Raw genomic sequence first — 17,005 nt, forward strand, 5'->3', positions numbered from 1 at the left:
CTCACATTTTTGTAAATATTTTCTTCTCCCTTTTCATGTGACAACACTGAAGAAATGACACTTTGCTACAATGTAAAGTAGTGAGTGTACAGCTTGTAAAACAGTGTAAATTTGCTGTCCCCTCAATCTTTGCGGGCTTTGTGCATCATCTTTAGAAGAGGCTTCCTTCTGGGATGACAGCCATGCAGACCAATTTGATGCAGTGTGCGGCGTAAGGTCTGAGCACTGACAAGCTGACCCCCCCCCCCCTTCAACCTCTGCAGCAATGGTGGCAGCACTCATACGTCTATCTCCCAAAGACAACCTCTGGATATGACGCTGAGCACATGACCACAATTTGGACATTTTCACTTAGGGGTGTACTCACTTTTGTTGCCAGCGGTTTAGACATTAATGGCTGTGTGTTGAGTTATTTTGAGGGGGCGGTAAATTTACACTGTTATACAAGCTGTACACTCACTACACAACATTGTAGCAAATTGTCATTTCTTCAGTGTTGTCTCATGAAAAGATAGAAGAAAATATTTACAAAAATGTGAGGGGTGTACTTCCTTTTGTGAGATCCAGTATGTGTGTACGATGGCTAGATAGATCTAATCTTGGCGTTTTTAAAAATGTTGTATTCATTTAACCCTCCAGGTATCATGGTGTTGAGTGTAAAGATCCAGTAGGTCTCCCTATAACCAAGCCTCTGGAAGCTTGAGAATTACACCACCTTCCCTTGACTTGTGATGTGCAAGACTATGAGCAAGGCTACAAAAGCTGAAATACGTTTTGCATCTCTTGCTTTTGTACACGTAGCTAATGAAGAATTTTCTTGGCAAAAGCACAGAGTTGCCGGCTTTTACATTTTTAATAAAATTTAGTGTGTGCGTGTTGTTTTTTTTATTTTTTATAATGCGGGTCTCGCTAGGAGTATAATGCAGAGATACCGTACTGTCATTATAAAATGTATTCACTTGTATTTCAGCAAATCATTTGTTCATGGCCCATTCACACTTGTGCGTGAAAGCATTGCACCGGCTCTGAGCGGTGTGTTGTGGTGCCATTGGTTGTGACTTGACCCCAACGCTTTACAGTAGGCACGCCTATCCACATACCTGGCTGTATTTGGAAGCATTTTTTTTTTTTTTAATCTGGCACCATTGAAGGAGCCCTTTGGAAGAGGTGCTTTTCATAGTAGACAAGGTTTTGTTTATAGGAACATTTTGAATGAAACCTTTTTGGCCAAAGGTTTGGCTAGGTCTTGTGTTGGTGGTTGGTTTCGAAGATCCAATAGGCTCTCTTGGGGGGGTTATGGCCTGAAAAACTGCAGTTCCTTAATGGACTTGTTCTGGAATTTTATTGGATTGCCAATCCTTGCTCAGGTGGGCAGATATGTTCAAGAAGAACATCAGTAATTTGGGGTATGTTGGCTCTGCATTGTTCCCCCGAAGCCTGGAAGATGTTCTATTTGTCCATGAAATCTCCAACATCTAACGTGCCACCAATACAAGGAACAGACTTTCCTGAGTCCGCCTTCTCTCCTGGTTTTGTCAATTCATTCATTTTCATTTGTTTTCTCAGAATGTTTGCATGATTTTTTGAATACATGAATGGCTAATTATCAACTTTTGACTTCCAGCAATCAGAACCGGTCGTGAAGGAGGAAGAAGTGAAAGCTGTAGAGAAGGATGCTAATGTAAGACCATTTCTCCTGTACATTGTAGGAGGGACGTCACATTTTAAAGGAATGTTGGTGGAGTGGTGGACCCCAGTATAGATGTCTCAATTTTCTGGAACGGAGGAAGCTCTCTCAAATGGGGTTCCCCCAGAAGTTGCTAGGGGTTCCTTGAACTGTGGCTGATTGACCTCCTATCTGATGAATAGTTTCAGGTCCAACACTACTTGACAGAGCCAGCGGCATGATATCAATGATCTTTTTAGCTGTCTCAAAGGCCCTGTACAGACGACCGGATTATCCGATGGAAACGGTCCGCCGGACCGTTTCCGTCGGATATGTCCGCTGGTGGATTTTGGTCTGATGGTTGTACACACCATCAGACCAAAATCCCAGCGGAAAACATCCGCGGTGACGTGTCGTGATGTGGCCACGCCGTCGCCGCGACGATGACGTGCGCGACCCTGGAAGGTAAATACTTCCACGCATGCGTCGAATCACTTCGACGCATGCGAGGGATGGGGATCGGTCGGACTTATCCGGTGAGTCTGTACAGACGACCGGATAAGTCCGACGGACAGGTTTCCAGCGGATAGATTTCTTAGCATGCTAAGAAATTTTTATCCGCTGGAAAACGGTCGGCTGGAAAAATGTCCGCCGAAAAATGTCCGCTAGGCCGTACACACGACCGGATTTGTCTGGTGGAACTGATCCGCAGATAAATCCCAGCGGACAGATCCGGTCGTGTGTACGGGGCCAAAGGGTGGCATTCTGACAACCACTGTGATGCCTCGGAACCGTCGGAAATCCTGGGGGAAAAACAGAGAACCTGCTCTAACTATTCCCCCGTACACACGAGAGGTTTTCCCGTCAGGAAAACTCAGATGAGCGCTTTGGTCGGGAATACCCACCGTGTGTACGCTCCAGCGAAGTTTCCCATAGGAAAACTGCCGGGAAAAAGAGAGGGTTCTCTTTTGTCTATTTGGGCAGTTTTTCCATCAGAAAAGGAGGAGCATACACACGGCTGAGATTCCCAGCCAAAAGCTCTCCTCGCAGTTTTCCCATCGGAAACCTGGCCGTGTGTACGAGGCTTAAGGCTACTAACCAGTGATTTAAGGGGCATTTTTATCATTCACCCCCAATGGTTTTAGTAGGGGTTCCTCCAAGATCAGAACATTTTATTTTAGGGGTTCGTCTGGAGTAAAGTTTTGGGAATGCCTACTCTAGCCTTTTGCAGACCAGCCTATAGTAGAAATACGTCACTTGTTTTACATTAAAGCGAAGCACCACCGAAAAGGGGAAGCCCCGCTTGTTTGTTCCCCCACCTCTGCTGACACATTTGTCACATTTGGGGGGGGGGGGGTGGGAGAGCGGATAAGCGGGTCTCTGCTAAATATATTACTCTCTCTCTATATCTATATATGTGTGTGTTTGGGGGGTTGAAGTAATTTTCTAGCACAAAACTTGAAAAGCCCGGTCTTCGAGTGGCTAGAGCAGGGGTGCCAAACCAGTGGCCCCCGCAGAGCCATCTGATGAGGCCTGCGGCCTCCTGCTCTTGGATGGCTGGTTGGCAAGCCCAGATTGCAGGTTGCCGACCTGCCAATCCGAGAGCGTCAGTGTTGTACATGAAGCCGTAGAGGAAGCAAGCGGCTTTTCAGAAAGTGCACCGCACCTGCAGGATATAATAGACGTCTATGGTAAAGTGCAGCTAACCGGCTGGAAAACCACAGGTACACTGCGCCGCAATAGACCGCAGACTATCAGTGTAAAAGCAGCCTTAGGCCCCTTTCACATGATCGGTCCGACCCAATCGAACCCTCTATTCACCTCTATGGAGCGGCAGATGTAAACTGATTAAAACAGACTACCTCCAATCCGATCTGCTAAAAAAACAGAAGTGGATCTGCCCCCTTTTATCTGATTGAATTAGAAGGCCCATAGAGTAGATTGGGCTGTGTCTGTGTCTGCTTTGCATATGCAGAGTGGACACAGACCTGTCTCCTGCCCACTCCGCTCAATGTGGCCCACGACTGGTTACTAAGTCGCTTAAGTGGCCCTTGTCCTTCAAAAGGTTGGGCACCCCTGGGCTAGAGACTGAGCCCAGATGGGTTCTCAGGATATTGGCAATATGTAGAGTAGGAAAGAGAGGACGCCACAAGTGAACTCCACTTGATGTTGATTACAATAGTATCGTCATGTAGCGAACATTTCTATATTTTGTCCTTCTCATTCTTGCAGCAATCCACCTCCCCACCAGCTGTTGTTGTTGAGACGTTCCCCGCCACCGTGAATGGAACAGTGGAGAGCGCTCCCCCGAAGACCAACATGCCCCCTGGATACATATGCAAGGTAAGGAGAGAGATGTTGACACTAGAGGTCCAAGAAGAGAAAATATGAAAGTCTCTCTCCAATTAAATGATGTACACTATATGACCAAAGTATTTAAAGACCCCTCCAAATTATTTAATTCATGTGTTTCTGCTGCACCCATCGCAAACGTGCAAAAAATAAAGCACAAGGACACTGTTAATGTTAAAAGATAATGACACCTTTCATACAACTGTACACTTCAGCTTTGTAACTGAGTGGAGGGGCAGAGAAGCTGGGCCAGCATTGACTTCCAGAAGAGGAGCGGGCTAGGCTGTGCAAATGGGGAGTGGGCTATGTTGGGGAACTGACTAGTAACATTTTCTAGCAAGATCAAAGCCACGTTGTAAGTGAATAAAACACTGCAAATAAGTATATTAAATTAGATTTTTGTACTGTGACCCAGCTTGGGTACCTCCCCCAAGATGCAGATTCCTCCCCTCAGGAACCAGGTATTATAGCTGAATTTTGCACCCCAAGAATTAGACGTCACTAGCTTGGGTGTAAACTGGAACGGACCTTTTATTATAAATTCACACAGAATATATACCACACAAAATCGGGTAAGAGCTTGATCACATTATCCTAAACAATGCAAACTGTAAACAGTAATAGCAGTACATTTAATGAATGTACATAAACCAAAATATTAATTGCAGAATAAGCTAAATAACAACTAGTCACTAACCAGCTAACAGTGATCCAATTAACATAAACATCCCACAATAGTTTGGTAACGAGGTGAAGTGGACACAATACTATCAGACAAACAATTAGTACAAAACAGATTATAGCGCACACATTCAAGATTGACATTTATCCTGCAAGGTTAATTTAAAAACACCTGAACATATTCAAAAAAAATATGGGGGTTTGGTCACACTATATGGTCATCTAGTGCCAAGCCCACTTACTGCGACAAAGTACCCCAAATAAGTGGGTCCTGAAAGATCCTTGTTAGACAAACAATAGGTGACCCAATTAACAATGGGGATTCACACCTAGAAGGCACACAATGGGGTATTGTACAATGAGTGAAAGACCCCTTAATCAACAGATTACACATAACCGCAGGAGACACCAGCATCAGGTTGTTTCAGATGCTAATATAATCAGCTCAGTCTCGGAGGGGAGGGGTGAAGTGGCCATTGCTGGTTTGGGCACAGGCACTTCAAATATGTATCCAGATCCTAGGTTCCCAGAGTCTTGTGTGTTTCAGGGGGACATAGATCCGACCCAAAACCACTCAAAAGGCCCCCTCAGAGACGCACCTCCCAAAGAATAGAACCCCCTTAAAAGCCAGATCCCATAGTCAGTAGGCAAGAGGCTACCCTGCAGTCCCCTCCAAAAGCCCTGAATAACCTGTATATCTGTCCCTGCATGTTTCTGCCATTGGGAAAAAAAAATAACGGGTGCTAAAAATTTTGTGGAGCCACAAAATTTAAAGCCGTTTTTACTAAACTTCAAAGGTTTTGGGTGGGGCACGGCCATGACAAAAATGGGCTATGCTCCACCGAAACACTGGACACTGAGTAAAGAAGTTAGTTTTGCATTTTATGGCTCCTAAGCCCTGTATGTTCCTCTCTCTCCTTGGATATCCTCTTCGACCTCATAAATTGTCCGACTTTTCCCCTTTTTTGATCCTGTGATCAGTGGCGTCACTAGGGTTGGTGTCACCTGGTGCGGTAAAATTTGGTGTCAACCCCCCCCCCCAGGTCTCACTGTTCAATCAGGGGCACTGAGCAGGCTAGCGCATAAGCACAGCTCTCCCCCTGTGCAATCCCCCTAATGTAACCCCCCCTCTGTGCAACAGTCCCACTAATGTAACACTCCCCTCCCTACAGTCACAGACCTCAGCTCTGTCCACATGGATGTTCCTCCTAGGCTCCTTCTCCTGTTGTGGATGTACTGTCAGTGTGGAGGAGGAGCCTAGGCTCCGTCGGTCTGAGGAGTGCAATTGCTGTGGTGGGCAGCCGGCACCGGAGATTGCAGTGCCGTTTCCCGGAGGACACGCGGGCGCCGTGCACTATGGCACTCCGGAGCTGCCTGCCTCAAAACACATATTCTTACTACTCCTCCATCCCCAAATATCACGCGGAGAATACCGGAGTGCACAGGGGAAGGAAGAAGAGAGAGCCGCAGTGCCTCTCTTGATTCAGCACCATGACGGGTGCGGCCCGCACCCCCCTAGCAACGCCACTGCCTGTGATGCATTACTTGCTGGTAAACTCTAGTTTCTCCACGTGGATATGATATGTTTTGTTGGTTGGACACCAGTCTGCCATGTAACATCTCAGTCAATTTGTTAATATTTTTACTGGGTACATTGAATACAAATAAACATGTTTTTATATATTACATTTTTTGTATTTTTATTTCCTAGGTCCGGGCTCAGCATGACTACAGTTCGACCGATAACGATGAACTAAACTTGAAAGCAGGCGAAGTTGTTTTAGTGACTCAGTTTGATAACCCAGACGAGCAGGTGAGCCCAATACTGAAACCAGTGCAGAAGCGGCTAAATCTGTGTCCTAGGACTATGCAGGACGATAATAAAATATTTTAAGAAGTTTACAAGGAAAGAGATTAACTGTCAGACTCCATTCACTCTAGTGCGACTCCAAAGTCGCACGACTCTGAGTGCAACTTTCATGTGACTTTACACTCTCTGGCACTCAAGTCGCAGGAAAGTTGCATCAAAGTAGTTCAGGAACCTCTTCAAAGTCGCTGCGACTTTAAGACACATAGATTGGAATGGGTGCCATTGAAATCAATGGGCTATGACTTTGTGTTGGAAAAGTAAAAATTAGAAATGGGAGAGATTAACGTGTGAGGAGGTCCTCAAACATAGTAAGTGTACCAAGAACTTGACCATGAAGTGTCAGAAGGGGAACTTAAGGGTACTGTCTGTACAAAGCAACAAAATGTGAGTGAAAGTGGTCTATACAGGACCAATAAAAGTTGGGTCAATTATAATTAATTGGTCAAAAAGTTCAGTTTGTCAACAACCCATAAAAATACACGGCAGTGGAAACATAACTATTTCATCATGGGCCGCATCAGCATTATGGTTGCTCTCGAACGGTAGGTTGTATCTGTAAGACTATTCGCCAGATTCAGAATGACTTACGACGGCGTATCAGTAGATACGCCGTCGTAAGTCCGAATGCGAGCCGTCGTATATTTAAGCGTATTCTGGAAACCCAGATACACTTAAATTTGGCCAAGATACGACCAACGTAAGTCTCCTACGCCGTCGTATCTTATGTGCATGTTTACGCTGGCCGCTAGGGGTGTGTACATGGATTTACGCGTCGAATATGTAAATGAGCAAGATACGCAGATTCACGAACGTACGTACGCCCGTCGCAGTAAGATACGCCGTTTACGTAATACATACGCCGGCATAAAGATAAACCACCAAAAAGATGGCGCAGCCCATGCAAGGTATGGACGACGGAACAGCCGTCGTATTTTACGTCGTTTTGCGTAAGCGTACGTGAATGGGGCTGGGCGTAGGTTACATTTACTTCGAAAGCATTGAGCCAACGTCGTTACGTAGGGAGTATTTGCGACGTGATTCTGAGCATGCGCCGTACGAACGGCCCTCATTTACATGGGGTCACGGTTAATTTAAATGTAGTCCGCCCACTACATGCCTACTTTGAATTAGGCGGGGTTACGCCGGCCCATTTGCGCTACGCCGACGTAACTTACGGAGCAAGTGCTTTGTGAATACTGTACTTGCCTCACTATGTTACGTCGGCGTAGTGCAAATGGGATGCGCTACGCCGGCCAAAAGATACGCCATTGTATTTGAATCTGGCTATATGTATGCAGGGTTCAGGGGTGGGCTGTGTGCAGGGTTCAGGGGTGGGCTGTGGGCAGGGTTCAGGGGTGGGCTGTGTGCAGGGGTGGGCTGTGTGCAGAGTTCAGTGGTGGGCTGTGTGCAGAGAGTAGGGTTCAGCTCTTTCACAGGCTATCCAGCCCTCCTCAGCTTTGACCTCTACACCGCTGTACTGCATCCACAGCCATCATCTCTGCCCCACCCCCTTTGCATTTCACCTACCTGTCCCAGCACTAGTGTCTCTGTCTCAAATGACAGTTGGGAGCCAAGGGCGGAGCCAGAGATGGCGTAATGGACTTCCACTGGCTTAAAGCCCTGGGTGCGAGGGCCACATGAATTTTCCAGATGGGCCGGGTGTTTGACACATGTGCTCTAAAGGGTCTCATGTTCCAAAGTAATGACAGTTGATGAAAATACACTATATTACCAAAAGTATTGGGACGCCTGGCTTTACACATACATGGACTTTAATGGCATCCCAGTCTTGGTCCATAGGGTTCAATATTGAGTTGGCCCACCCTTTGCAGCTATTACAGCTTTAACTCTTCTGGGAAGGCCGTCCACAAGGTTTAGGAGTGTGTCTATGGGAATGTTTGACCATTCTTCCAGAAGCACTTTTGTGAGGTCAGGCACTGGTATGGACGAGAAAGCCTGGCTTGCAGTCTATGCTCTAATTCATCCCAAAGGTGTTCTCTCAGGTTGAGGTGCAGGCCAGTCAAGTTCCTCCGCCCCAAACTCGCTCACCCATGTCTTTATGGACCTCGCTTTGTGCACAAAGTTGGGAGCATGAAATTGTCTAAAATGTCTCGGTATACTGATGTGTTTTATTTACTGGAACGAAGGGGCCAAGCCCAACCCCTGAAAAACAACTACACGCCATAATCCCCCCCCCCCCTACTCCACCAAATGATTTGGACCAGTGCATCTTTCTTTTTCTTCATTTCAATCTTTTAGCGGTAAATATAATATTGCAAAACAAGGTGGGGGGCGCCGGAGCAGAGCCGGACGCTGTTCGGAAATGCTCGGAAAATCGTTTTTTAGAGTGAAAAATCCCCCTGAGGAAGACCAAAACAGTACAGGTTGAAACGCGTTGGGTATCTATGTGACTGGAATTCTGTAATGTAATGTTTTGCTCCACTATTCATGATGAAATGTTTTGTATTGTATAACCAGAGCTCCCATTTTAATTCATACATGCTATTGGCATTTCATATGGCAATTAAAAGAATTTTATAAAGAGTTACTTCCTTTTTTTTCTTCTTTTTTCTTTTTTTTATAATTTTTTTTTTTGCTGCTAAACAACCCCATGGGAACTTTTCCACATTGCAATTTTTTTTTCGGGGTTTGCAGCCTCTTCATTTTCTAAATGTGTGATTTCTCTATTTTCGATAGACTCTCGTAAACCTTGAGGACAGCCTTCCCAGAGGAGTTGAAGCTGTTCTAGCTGCAAAGGGCGGGGCCAACTCAATATTGAACCCTACGGACTAAGACTGGGATGCCATTAAAGTTCATGTTCGGGTAAAGGCAGGCGTCCCAATACTTTTTTTTTTTTTTGGTAATAGAGTGTATGTGCAAGTATTCCAGGGCTGGTAAGACATAACATGCAAAGTTGGGATCACATCCATAGCCTAAAAGGGGGGTGTTCGACTTCATATCACCCCATCCTTACCTCCTTCCAACAAAAGTGAAAAAAATGGGATGTTGGCACAATGTACTTTGCATATAGTCAACCAGTCCAAGAAGGGAGGTTCGAAGTGCAGTGGAGAGTGGGCCCAAATGGGGTCTCTAACGGAAGGGCCCATGGAACCCAGAATCTCTTTGAAAATATGAGATACGCTTGCTTCAGCTCCCTATGCACCTCTTATGTCTAAATCACCCGATGTCCATTAGGGGCATAGGGTGACTGAGAAAATATCTTGGACTACTTCAAATGGGACAGTAAAATTCATTAACAATATCTCTCAAGAAATATGAAGATGTTATCCCCTGAGTGCTGTGAGGTCTATGTACAGAAAGTAACTCCCAATATGGGCGTTCCAGGATATATGTAAAGACTGACTTATTCTATTGCTTACCAATGCTAATGTCATCACCCCCGGCCACCTGGCTGGCTGTTATGATGTAAATGAGTCCAGGCTAACTTCTAAGGATACTTTTCATTGTGGCTTACACTAATTAACCCTGCAATTGTGTGAAGGAGTTCTGTGTTGATATGTATGATAATGTGTATTTTAGTGAGGGAGTCACTTCGCTGCTGTAAAGGATTAGATAATTGGCTCATGTTAATTAGATGTCTGTCACAGGTGTATTTTCAGAGTAATATGAGCAAGATATATATGCACCTCCTCTCCTACTGTATTTAAGCCTGTGGTCTCTCAATAAAGATTGTCAGTCCTGCTTGAACCTCAAGACAGAGCTTAGTCTCGTTATTGGGGGAGAATTATTCTTATGGGTCTTGTTCGCTTGACTGGAGTGTCTTTAGCTGCCTTGGTGTTTTGGGAATGGAATATTCTAAACCAGGGATCTTCCAACTATGGCCCTCCCAGCTGTTGCGGAACTACATATCGGATGAGGCATTGTAAAACTCTGACATTCACAGACATGACTGGGCATGATGGGAATCCAGGGGAGGGGGGGCAGGGTGGAAATCTCCCCCCGGGCTGGTGACACTATGCACAGCACTATGCGGACTCTGGTGTAAGGGGGGCCACTGTGCGGACTCTGATGTAAGGGGGGCCACTGTGCGGACTCTGATGTAAGGGGGGCCACTGTGCGGACTCTGATGTAAGGGGGGCCACTGTGCGGACTCTGATGTAAGGGGGGCCACTGTGCGGACTCTGATGTAAGGGGGGCCACTGTGCGGACTCTGATGTAAGGGGGGCCACTGTGCGGACTCTGATGTAAGGGGGGCCACTGTGCGGACTCTGATGTAAGGGGGGCCACTGTGCGGACTCTGATGTAAGGGGGGCCACTGTGCGGACTCTTGTGATCATGAAAAATCTTTAGACCGTTTTCCTCGATCCATCACTTTTCCACGCTCTATGGGCCACTTGACTGGACTTGCCCCCCAGGCCTAAGGCTGCCAGCCCTCCCCTGATGGGAATTGTAGTTCCTGAACAACTGGAGGGCCATAGTTTGAAGACTCCTGTCCTAAACAACTTCAAACCGGGGTGTAGTTACAGGGTCTGTGACTGGAGGGCCTGTGGAACCCAGAATCCCTTGGAAAGGTTGGGAAATCCTTGTTTTAGCTCCCCATGCACCGCTTATGTCTGTCACCCTGTGCCATCCAGGCACAGGTTGACTGAGAAAATATATCTTGGATTACTTAAAGCGGTAGTTCACCCTCACTGACATGATTTTTCCATCGAGCCAGGCATTGTAGCGCGAGCTACAGTATGCCTGTCCCGATTTTTTTTACCCCCGTACTCACTGTGTGCTCGTACATTAAAGATTTCGGCTCCTGCGGGGAATGGGCGTGCCTATGGAGAGGGAGGATGATTGACGGCCGGCCCTGGCACGTCACTCTCCCCGAAGACAGCCGGAGTAGGTCTCGGCTCTTCACGGCGCCTGCGCACAGGCTATGCGCAGGCGCCGTGAAGAGCCAAGCCTATTTCGGCTATTTCCGGAGAAGCGTGACGCGCCAGAGCCGGCCGTCAATCATCCTCCGTCTCCATAGGCACGCCCATTCCCCGAGGGGAGTCGGTATCTTCGATGTACGAGTACAAGGTGAGTACGGGGATAAAAAAATCGGGACAGGCATACTGTAGCTCGCGCTACAATGCCTGATTTTATGGTAGAAGAAAAAAAAATTTTTTTTGGGGGTTTATAGGGTGAACCCCCGCTTTAAAATGGGACAGTAATATTTATCCACAATATCTCCCAGGATATATGTAAAGACTATTCTTGGTTTGTTTGATTCTGAACTCAACATGTTAGTTGAAAGAACTGATCACATTGGCCTCTGTACAATGTAGGAGACGGGCCGACTCCTACTGGAGCTCCTGCTATTGTGTGAAGGTGTCTTATGTTTGTACTTATGATAATGTATAACCGTGGCGGCTGGTGCTCCACATTTCTGGGAGTGGGCGCAAATGGGAAAAAAAATTGCAGCCTCACTGTGCGAATCAAATGCAGCCACTGTGCCATCAATTGTCACCACTGTTCCATGCCATCAAATGCAGTCACTATGCCATCAAACGCAGCCACTGTGCCATGAATTGTCACCACTGTTCCATGCCATAAAATGCTGTCACTATGCCATGCCATCAAACGCAGCCACTGTGCCATCAATTCGCACCACTGTGCCATGCCATCAAACACAGCCACTGTGCCATCAATTGTCGCCACTGTGCCAATTGTCACCACTGTGCCCTGTAATTGTCGCCACTGTGCCCATTGTCGCCACTGTGCCCATTGTCGCCACTGTGCCCATTGTCGCCACTGTGCCCATTGTCCCCACTGTGCCCATTGTCCCCACTGTGCCCATTGTCCCCACTGTGCCCATTGTCCCCACTGTGCCCATTGTCCCCACTGTGCCCATTGTCCCCACTGTGCCCATTGTCCCCACTGTGCCCATTGTCCCCACTGTGCCCATTGTCCCCGCTGTGCCCATTGTCCCCGCTGTGCCCATTGTCCCCGCTGTGCCCATTCATGCCGCTGTGCCCATTCATGCCGCTGTGCCAATTGTCGCCACTGTGCCTATTGTCGCCACTGTGTCCATTGATGTCACTGTGCCCTTCATCGCCACTGTGCCCCTTTCCCCCCCGCCTGGCACTTACCTTTACTGGAGTCAGCCATCCACGTCCTCGACCCTCGATGTCTTCTCCTGCCCTCGATGACACTTCAGCCAATCAGGTTACTGGTAGCCAGAACCGGCCAACCTGATTGGCTGAGACGCCTGTCGGTCTTATCCAAGGAACGCACACCCTGTGCGTTCCGAGGATAAGCTTCCGGGGACCCGAGGGCTGTACTCGGAAAGCCTATCAGAGCCGCTGGCTCTGATGGGCACTTCCGTACAGCCAACCAGCTGCCGTTATTCAGATGGTCAGCGCCTCATGTCCAGCCATCTGAATAGAACAGTGGCAGCGGTGACAATAACATAGATTCGTGCAATGCATGAATCTATGTTATTAGACTCAGTGGCGGTGAGAGCCAGAGGGGGCGGCGCTCCAGCGCCCTCTATGGACGAACCGCCACTGATGTATAATCTACTGTGTGAAGCTCGGTGACGACAAGTCTGACCTGTAGTGAAATCCTGATTTATCATAACAATGAACAGGCTGCTTTAAGGGATTAGTTAATTGGCTCATGTTAATTTGTTACAGGTGTATTGTTGGAGTAATATGAGCAGGAGGTATGCACCTCCTCTTCTACTGTATATATGACTTGTATTCTGGTTCTAATAAAGAGTCTGATTCCTGCTTGACCCTCAACACAGAGCCTCGTCTCGTACCTGGGGGGGGGGGGGGGGGGGGGAGAATTATTCATATGGGTTTCTTGTTCAGCTGATTGGAGTGTTCGGTAGCTGCCTTTGTGTTCGGAAAGGGAATGTCCTAAACGGCTTTAACCCCTTTCATACTCCGGGTGACGTTACAGGGTCAATTAAACTTGCATCTAAACCAAAAAATGATGGTGTGGTGCTTTTTTCATTTTAGACTTGCCCATCATGGAAAAGGAGGATGTGTTGCATGTGCTTTCAGCCATAGTCTGCTTGGGTCACACGAAATGTGTTTTTTTGTTCCTGCAGGATGAAGGCTGGCTAATGGGAATTAAGGAGAGCGACTGGCTCCAGAACAAAGAATTTGAACAGCACCGAGGAGTATTCCCCGAGAACTTTACCGAAAAGTACTAGTAAAGGCGCCCCTCGTCTTCCGGGATACAAAAAAAAAAAAAAGCAAATTTTCTGTGAAAATTATACACCACGTCTACCCTCTGAACAGTTAACCCTACAAGTGTCAACTTTTTAAAGGTTCAGTTCACTCCTAGACGCCAGGTTAGATGTTGTTCAGTAGATACAGTTCCTGGAATGCTAAAGCGTATGTTTTTTATTTTTAAGATCCCATTTCTACCGAAGGATGAGATATTGGGTCGTCCTTTTAGTCTGTTACAGGTTGATGAGATCTGGATGGCAGCCATGTTTTTAGGTTAGGAATGCCAAAATAGTGTTTTTTTTTTTTTTTCCTTTTTTTAATGTGCGTGAGTGTGTTTCGCCAACTGCAAAGTTCAGGCAGGTGTTCTAAGTCAACTGCCATTTCGACCTGTTCCGCTCAATTAAAATAAAAAAGAGAAATCACCAAGGACTTACTTCGCTTCTCAGCGCCATCGCCCCTTCCTGAAGACCAGCCAGGCTGTACTTTTTTTTTTTTTTTAGCCGCCCTCTTGTGTAGAACGCCTGTATCAAATCTGAGCATGCTGTCGTGTGTGTGTTCAGCCATCCTTATCTCCTAGATGTAGTGTGCCATGTCTCCAAAACAATGTGTGATAAAGGAGTAGAACTTTGAAATGCTTTGTATGATAATTATATTTAAACACCATATATTAAAAGAAAAATCTATAAAAAATTGCAATAAAGTCACTATACTTAAATGTCATTAAACTCCAAGAACATCCATATATTTTAAATACATTGACATTGTTTTGTGGCTGTATTGGCCAGGTTTTTTTTTTTTTTTTTTTTTTAGATGGTCACCATCTTCTACAAGTAGATGCTTCAGAGTTTCAAACAAATTTTTATAAAACTTCAGAATTTCAAACAAATTCCATAAAACCTTCTGGAGTCCGGCTAACCTTATAGAGTGCCCATTTTGTTACGGGTTGTAGATTGTCGAATGTTGACCTCGACAGTCTGGTACATTTGGAACAAGACCACCTGTGTGTGTGTGTGTGTTTTCTCTACGGCCCCAAAAATTGTCACCTCCGAGCTTTTGGTTGGAAAAATTGGACGAAACACTTTTTTTTGTTTTGTTTTACCAATTCTTTAAACCTGAGTGATTCCGGGATCTGTGTAATAATAAAATGCAATAAGGTATTTTTATAGAAGCATTTGTAAGATATGGTGTTGCTTGAGGCCAACTTTTTGGGGTTCTCATTGGCTGCCTCAAGGAACACCACCTTTTAGCTTATTGTTCATAAAGCCACCCCAAAAGTTTTTAGCATGCCTGAGCTTCTCTGGGGAAAAATCGGGGGGCACAACAGAGTCCAAATTGTTGGATTTACTTCTTAGACATAAAACTATTTAGAAGGTTTTTTTTTTTTAAATATTATATTTATGCTCGGTTATGCCGTGTGGGGTTTGTGTTGCTTTGCTGCTGTCTCCGTTGACTTTTGTCGGGTAACAAAAGGTCCCCGTGGAGATACTTTTGCTCACAAGGCTGCAGCGTCCGCCAACATGGCATTTCCTCAATCCCCAGGTTGGGATGAAGGCTCTTTCCCCAAGGATATAATCCACTATGTTAATGGCTGTTTGTGTGCTTAAGTCCCAATTCCCAGTTAACCAGCGACTGAAGGTCCTCCAACTCTGGCCAAGTTCCATGCTGTTAAACACTAATGCCGCGTACACACGATCGGAAAAAGTAAAGCGTGGATTTTATTCCGACAGAATGTTGTCTTGCCTACAGACGGTCACACCAAATTATGACCGTCAAGAACGCAGTGATCTAAAACACTACAACGAGCCGAGAAAAATGAAGTTCAATGATTCTGAGCATGCGTCAAATTGATTCAAGCCTCGTACACACGATAGGTTAACCAGAGGACAACGGTCTGAAGGACGGTTGTCATAGGTTAACCGATGAAGCTGACTGATGGTCCGTCACGCCTACACACCATAGGTTAAATAACCGATCGTGTCAGAACGCGGTGACGTAAAACACGACGACGTGCTAAAAAAAAAAAACTTCAATGCTTCCAAGCATGCGTCGACTTGATTCTGAGCATGCGTGGATTTTTAACCGTTGGTCGTGCCTACTAACGATCGTTTTTTACTTGTCGGTTAGGAATCCATCGGTTAATTTTAAAGCAAGTTGGCTTTTTTTTTAACCTATGGTTAAATAAACGATGGGGCCCACACACGATCGGTTTTGACCGATGAAAATGGTCCTTCAGACCGTTGTCCTCTGGTTAACCTATCGTGTGTACGAGGCTTTAGAGCATGCGTGGTTTTTTGCGCATCTGAATTGCATACAGACGATTGTAATTTTTTTCCTTGTCGGGAAAATTTGAGAACCAGCTCTCAAATTTTTCTTGGTGTAAATTCCGACAAAAAAATTCCCATGGAGCCTACACACAGTCGGAATTTCCGACCAAAAGCTCACATCAGACTTTTCTTTGGAATTTCCGATCGCGTGTACGCGGCATAAGCATTCAATATTTTCCCAACCAGCTGAACAGTCGTCGCTGATGTAAAATCCGTCCAGCCACGGATGAAAGCACGAATTTAAAGTTTGTACAAGAGTGATATATTGTTACAGATCATAAATATTAAGACTTCATTCGAAAAAGCTATTTATCTTTTCCTGGTTTGTGATGATGGTTCTAATTAAAATATATCTGCTTGTGCTACGGCTGGTATGAGTTGTTTTCATTGGTGTCCGTTAAAAACTGGTTGGTGAAATTGAAACCCGCTCTATTTTTATCATTCTATCTTCCTTTAGCTAAAATAGGGGGCAGCATGTTCTCTAAAGAAGGCCCTGGCCGCATATGTTGACGCATCTTGTTCTTGCAGGAATTTATATATGTTAATGAATGTACAGGGGCTGGATCCCATTAGAAGACTGTACATAGCACAGAGGTTGTATGTTGTGCTATCGGTGTCACTAAAATTCTGGTCCTGGTTGGACAGGCACGGTCTTGTTAATAAATCAGGTCAGCCAACAGATGTGGCCAGCAGCCAGGCAAATTTTAAATGAATGTCTAGATTTCCTCTTACATGATTCATATAGATATTTCAGAAGTTGATTGCTATGTATTTCATCAGCAACTGAATCCCTATGAAATTCAGAGATCGTAACACCCCCGTTGGGTTTAGCTGGTTAGTCGGGGAGGAGGAAGGAAGAGAGTGGGCTGTCATTTACCACGGTGTATACACCCACATGTGTGACTCTATAGCAGTGGTTCTCAACCTGGGGGTCAGT

General features: G+C 45.8%; 1 protein-coding gene across 8 annotated transcripts in view; it reads left to right on the forward strand.

Moving 5' to 3' along the window:
* BIN1 (bridging integrator 1) overlaps window positions 1–14,464 on the forward strand; it is a 177,038-nt gene extending 162,574 nt beyond the window's left edge. For all 8 annotated transcript variants that reach the window (XM_040358225.1, XM_040358226.1, XM_040358228.1 and 5 more), the window contains 4 exons: window positions 1,625–1,681; window positions 3,899–4,009; window positions 6,411–6,512; window positions 13,621–14,464. In XM_040358225.1, the coding sequence (XP_040214159.1) occupies window positions 1,625–1,681; window positions 3,899–4,009; window positions 6,411–6,512; window positions 13,621–13,725 (375 nt within the window). In that variant the 3' untranslated portion in view covers window positions 13,726–14,464. The remainder of the gene's footprint in view (window positions 1–1,624; window positions 1,682–3,898; window positions 4,010–6,410; window positions 6,513–13,620) is intronic.
* Window positions 14,465–17,005: the final 2,541 nt, after the last annotated feature.

This window comes from Rana temporaria, chromosome 6 (assembly GCF_905171775.1).
Source record: "Rana temporaria chromosome 6, aRanTem1.1, whole genome shotgun sequence".
NCBI classification, from domain to species: Eukaryota; Metazoa; Chordata; class Amphibia; order Anura; family Ranidae; genus Rana; species Rana temporaria.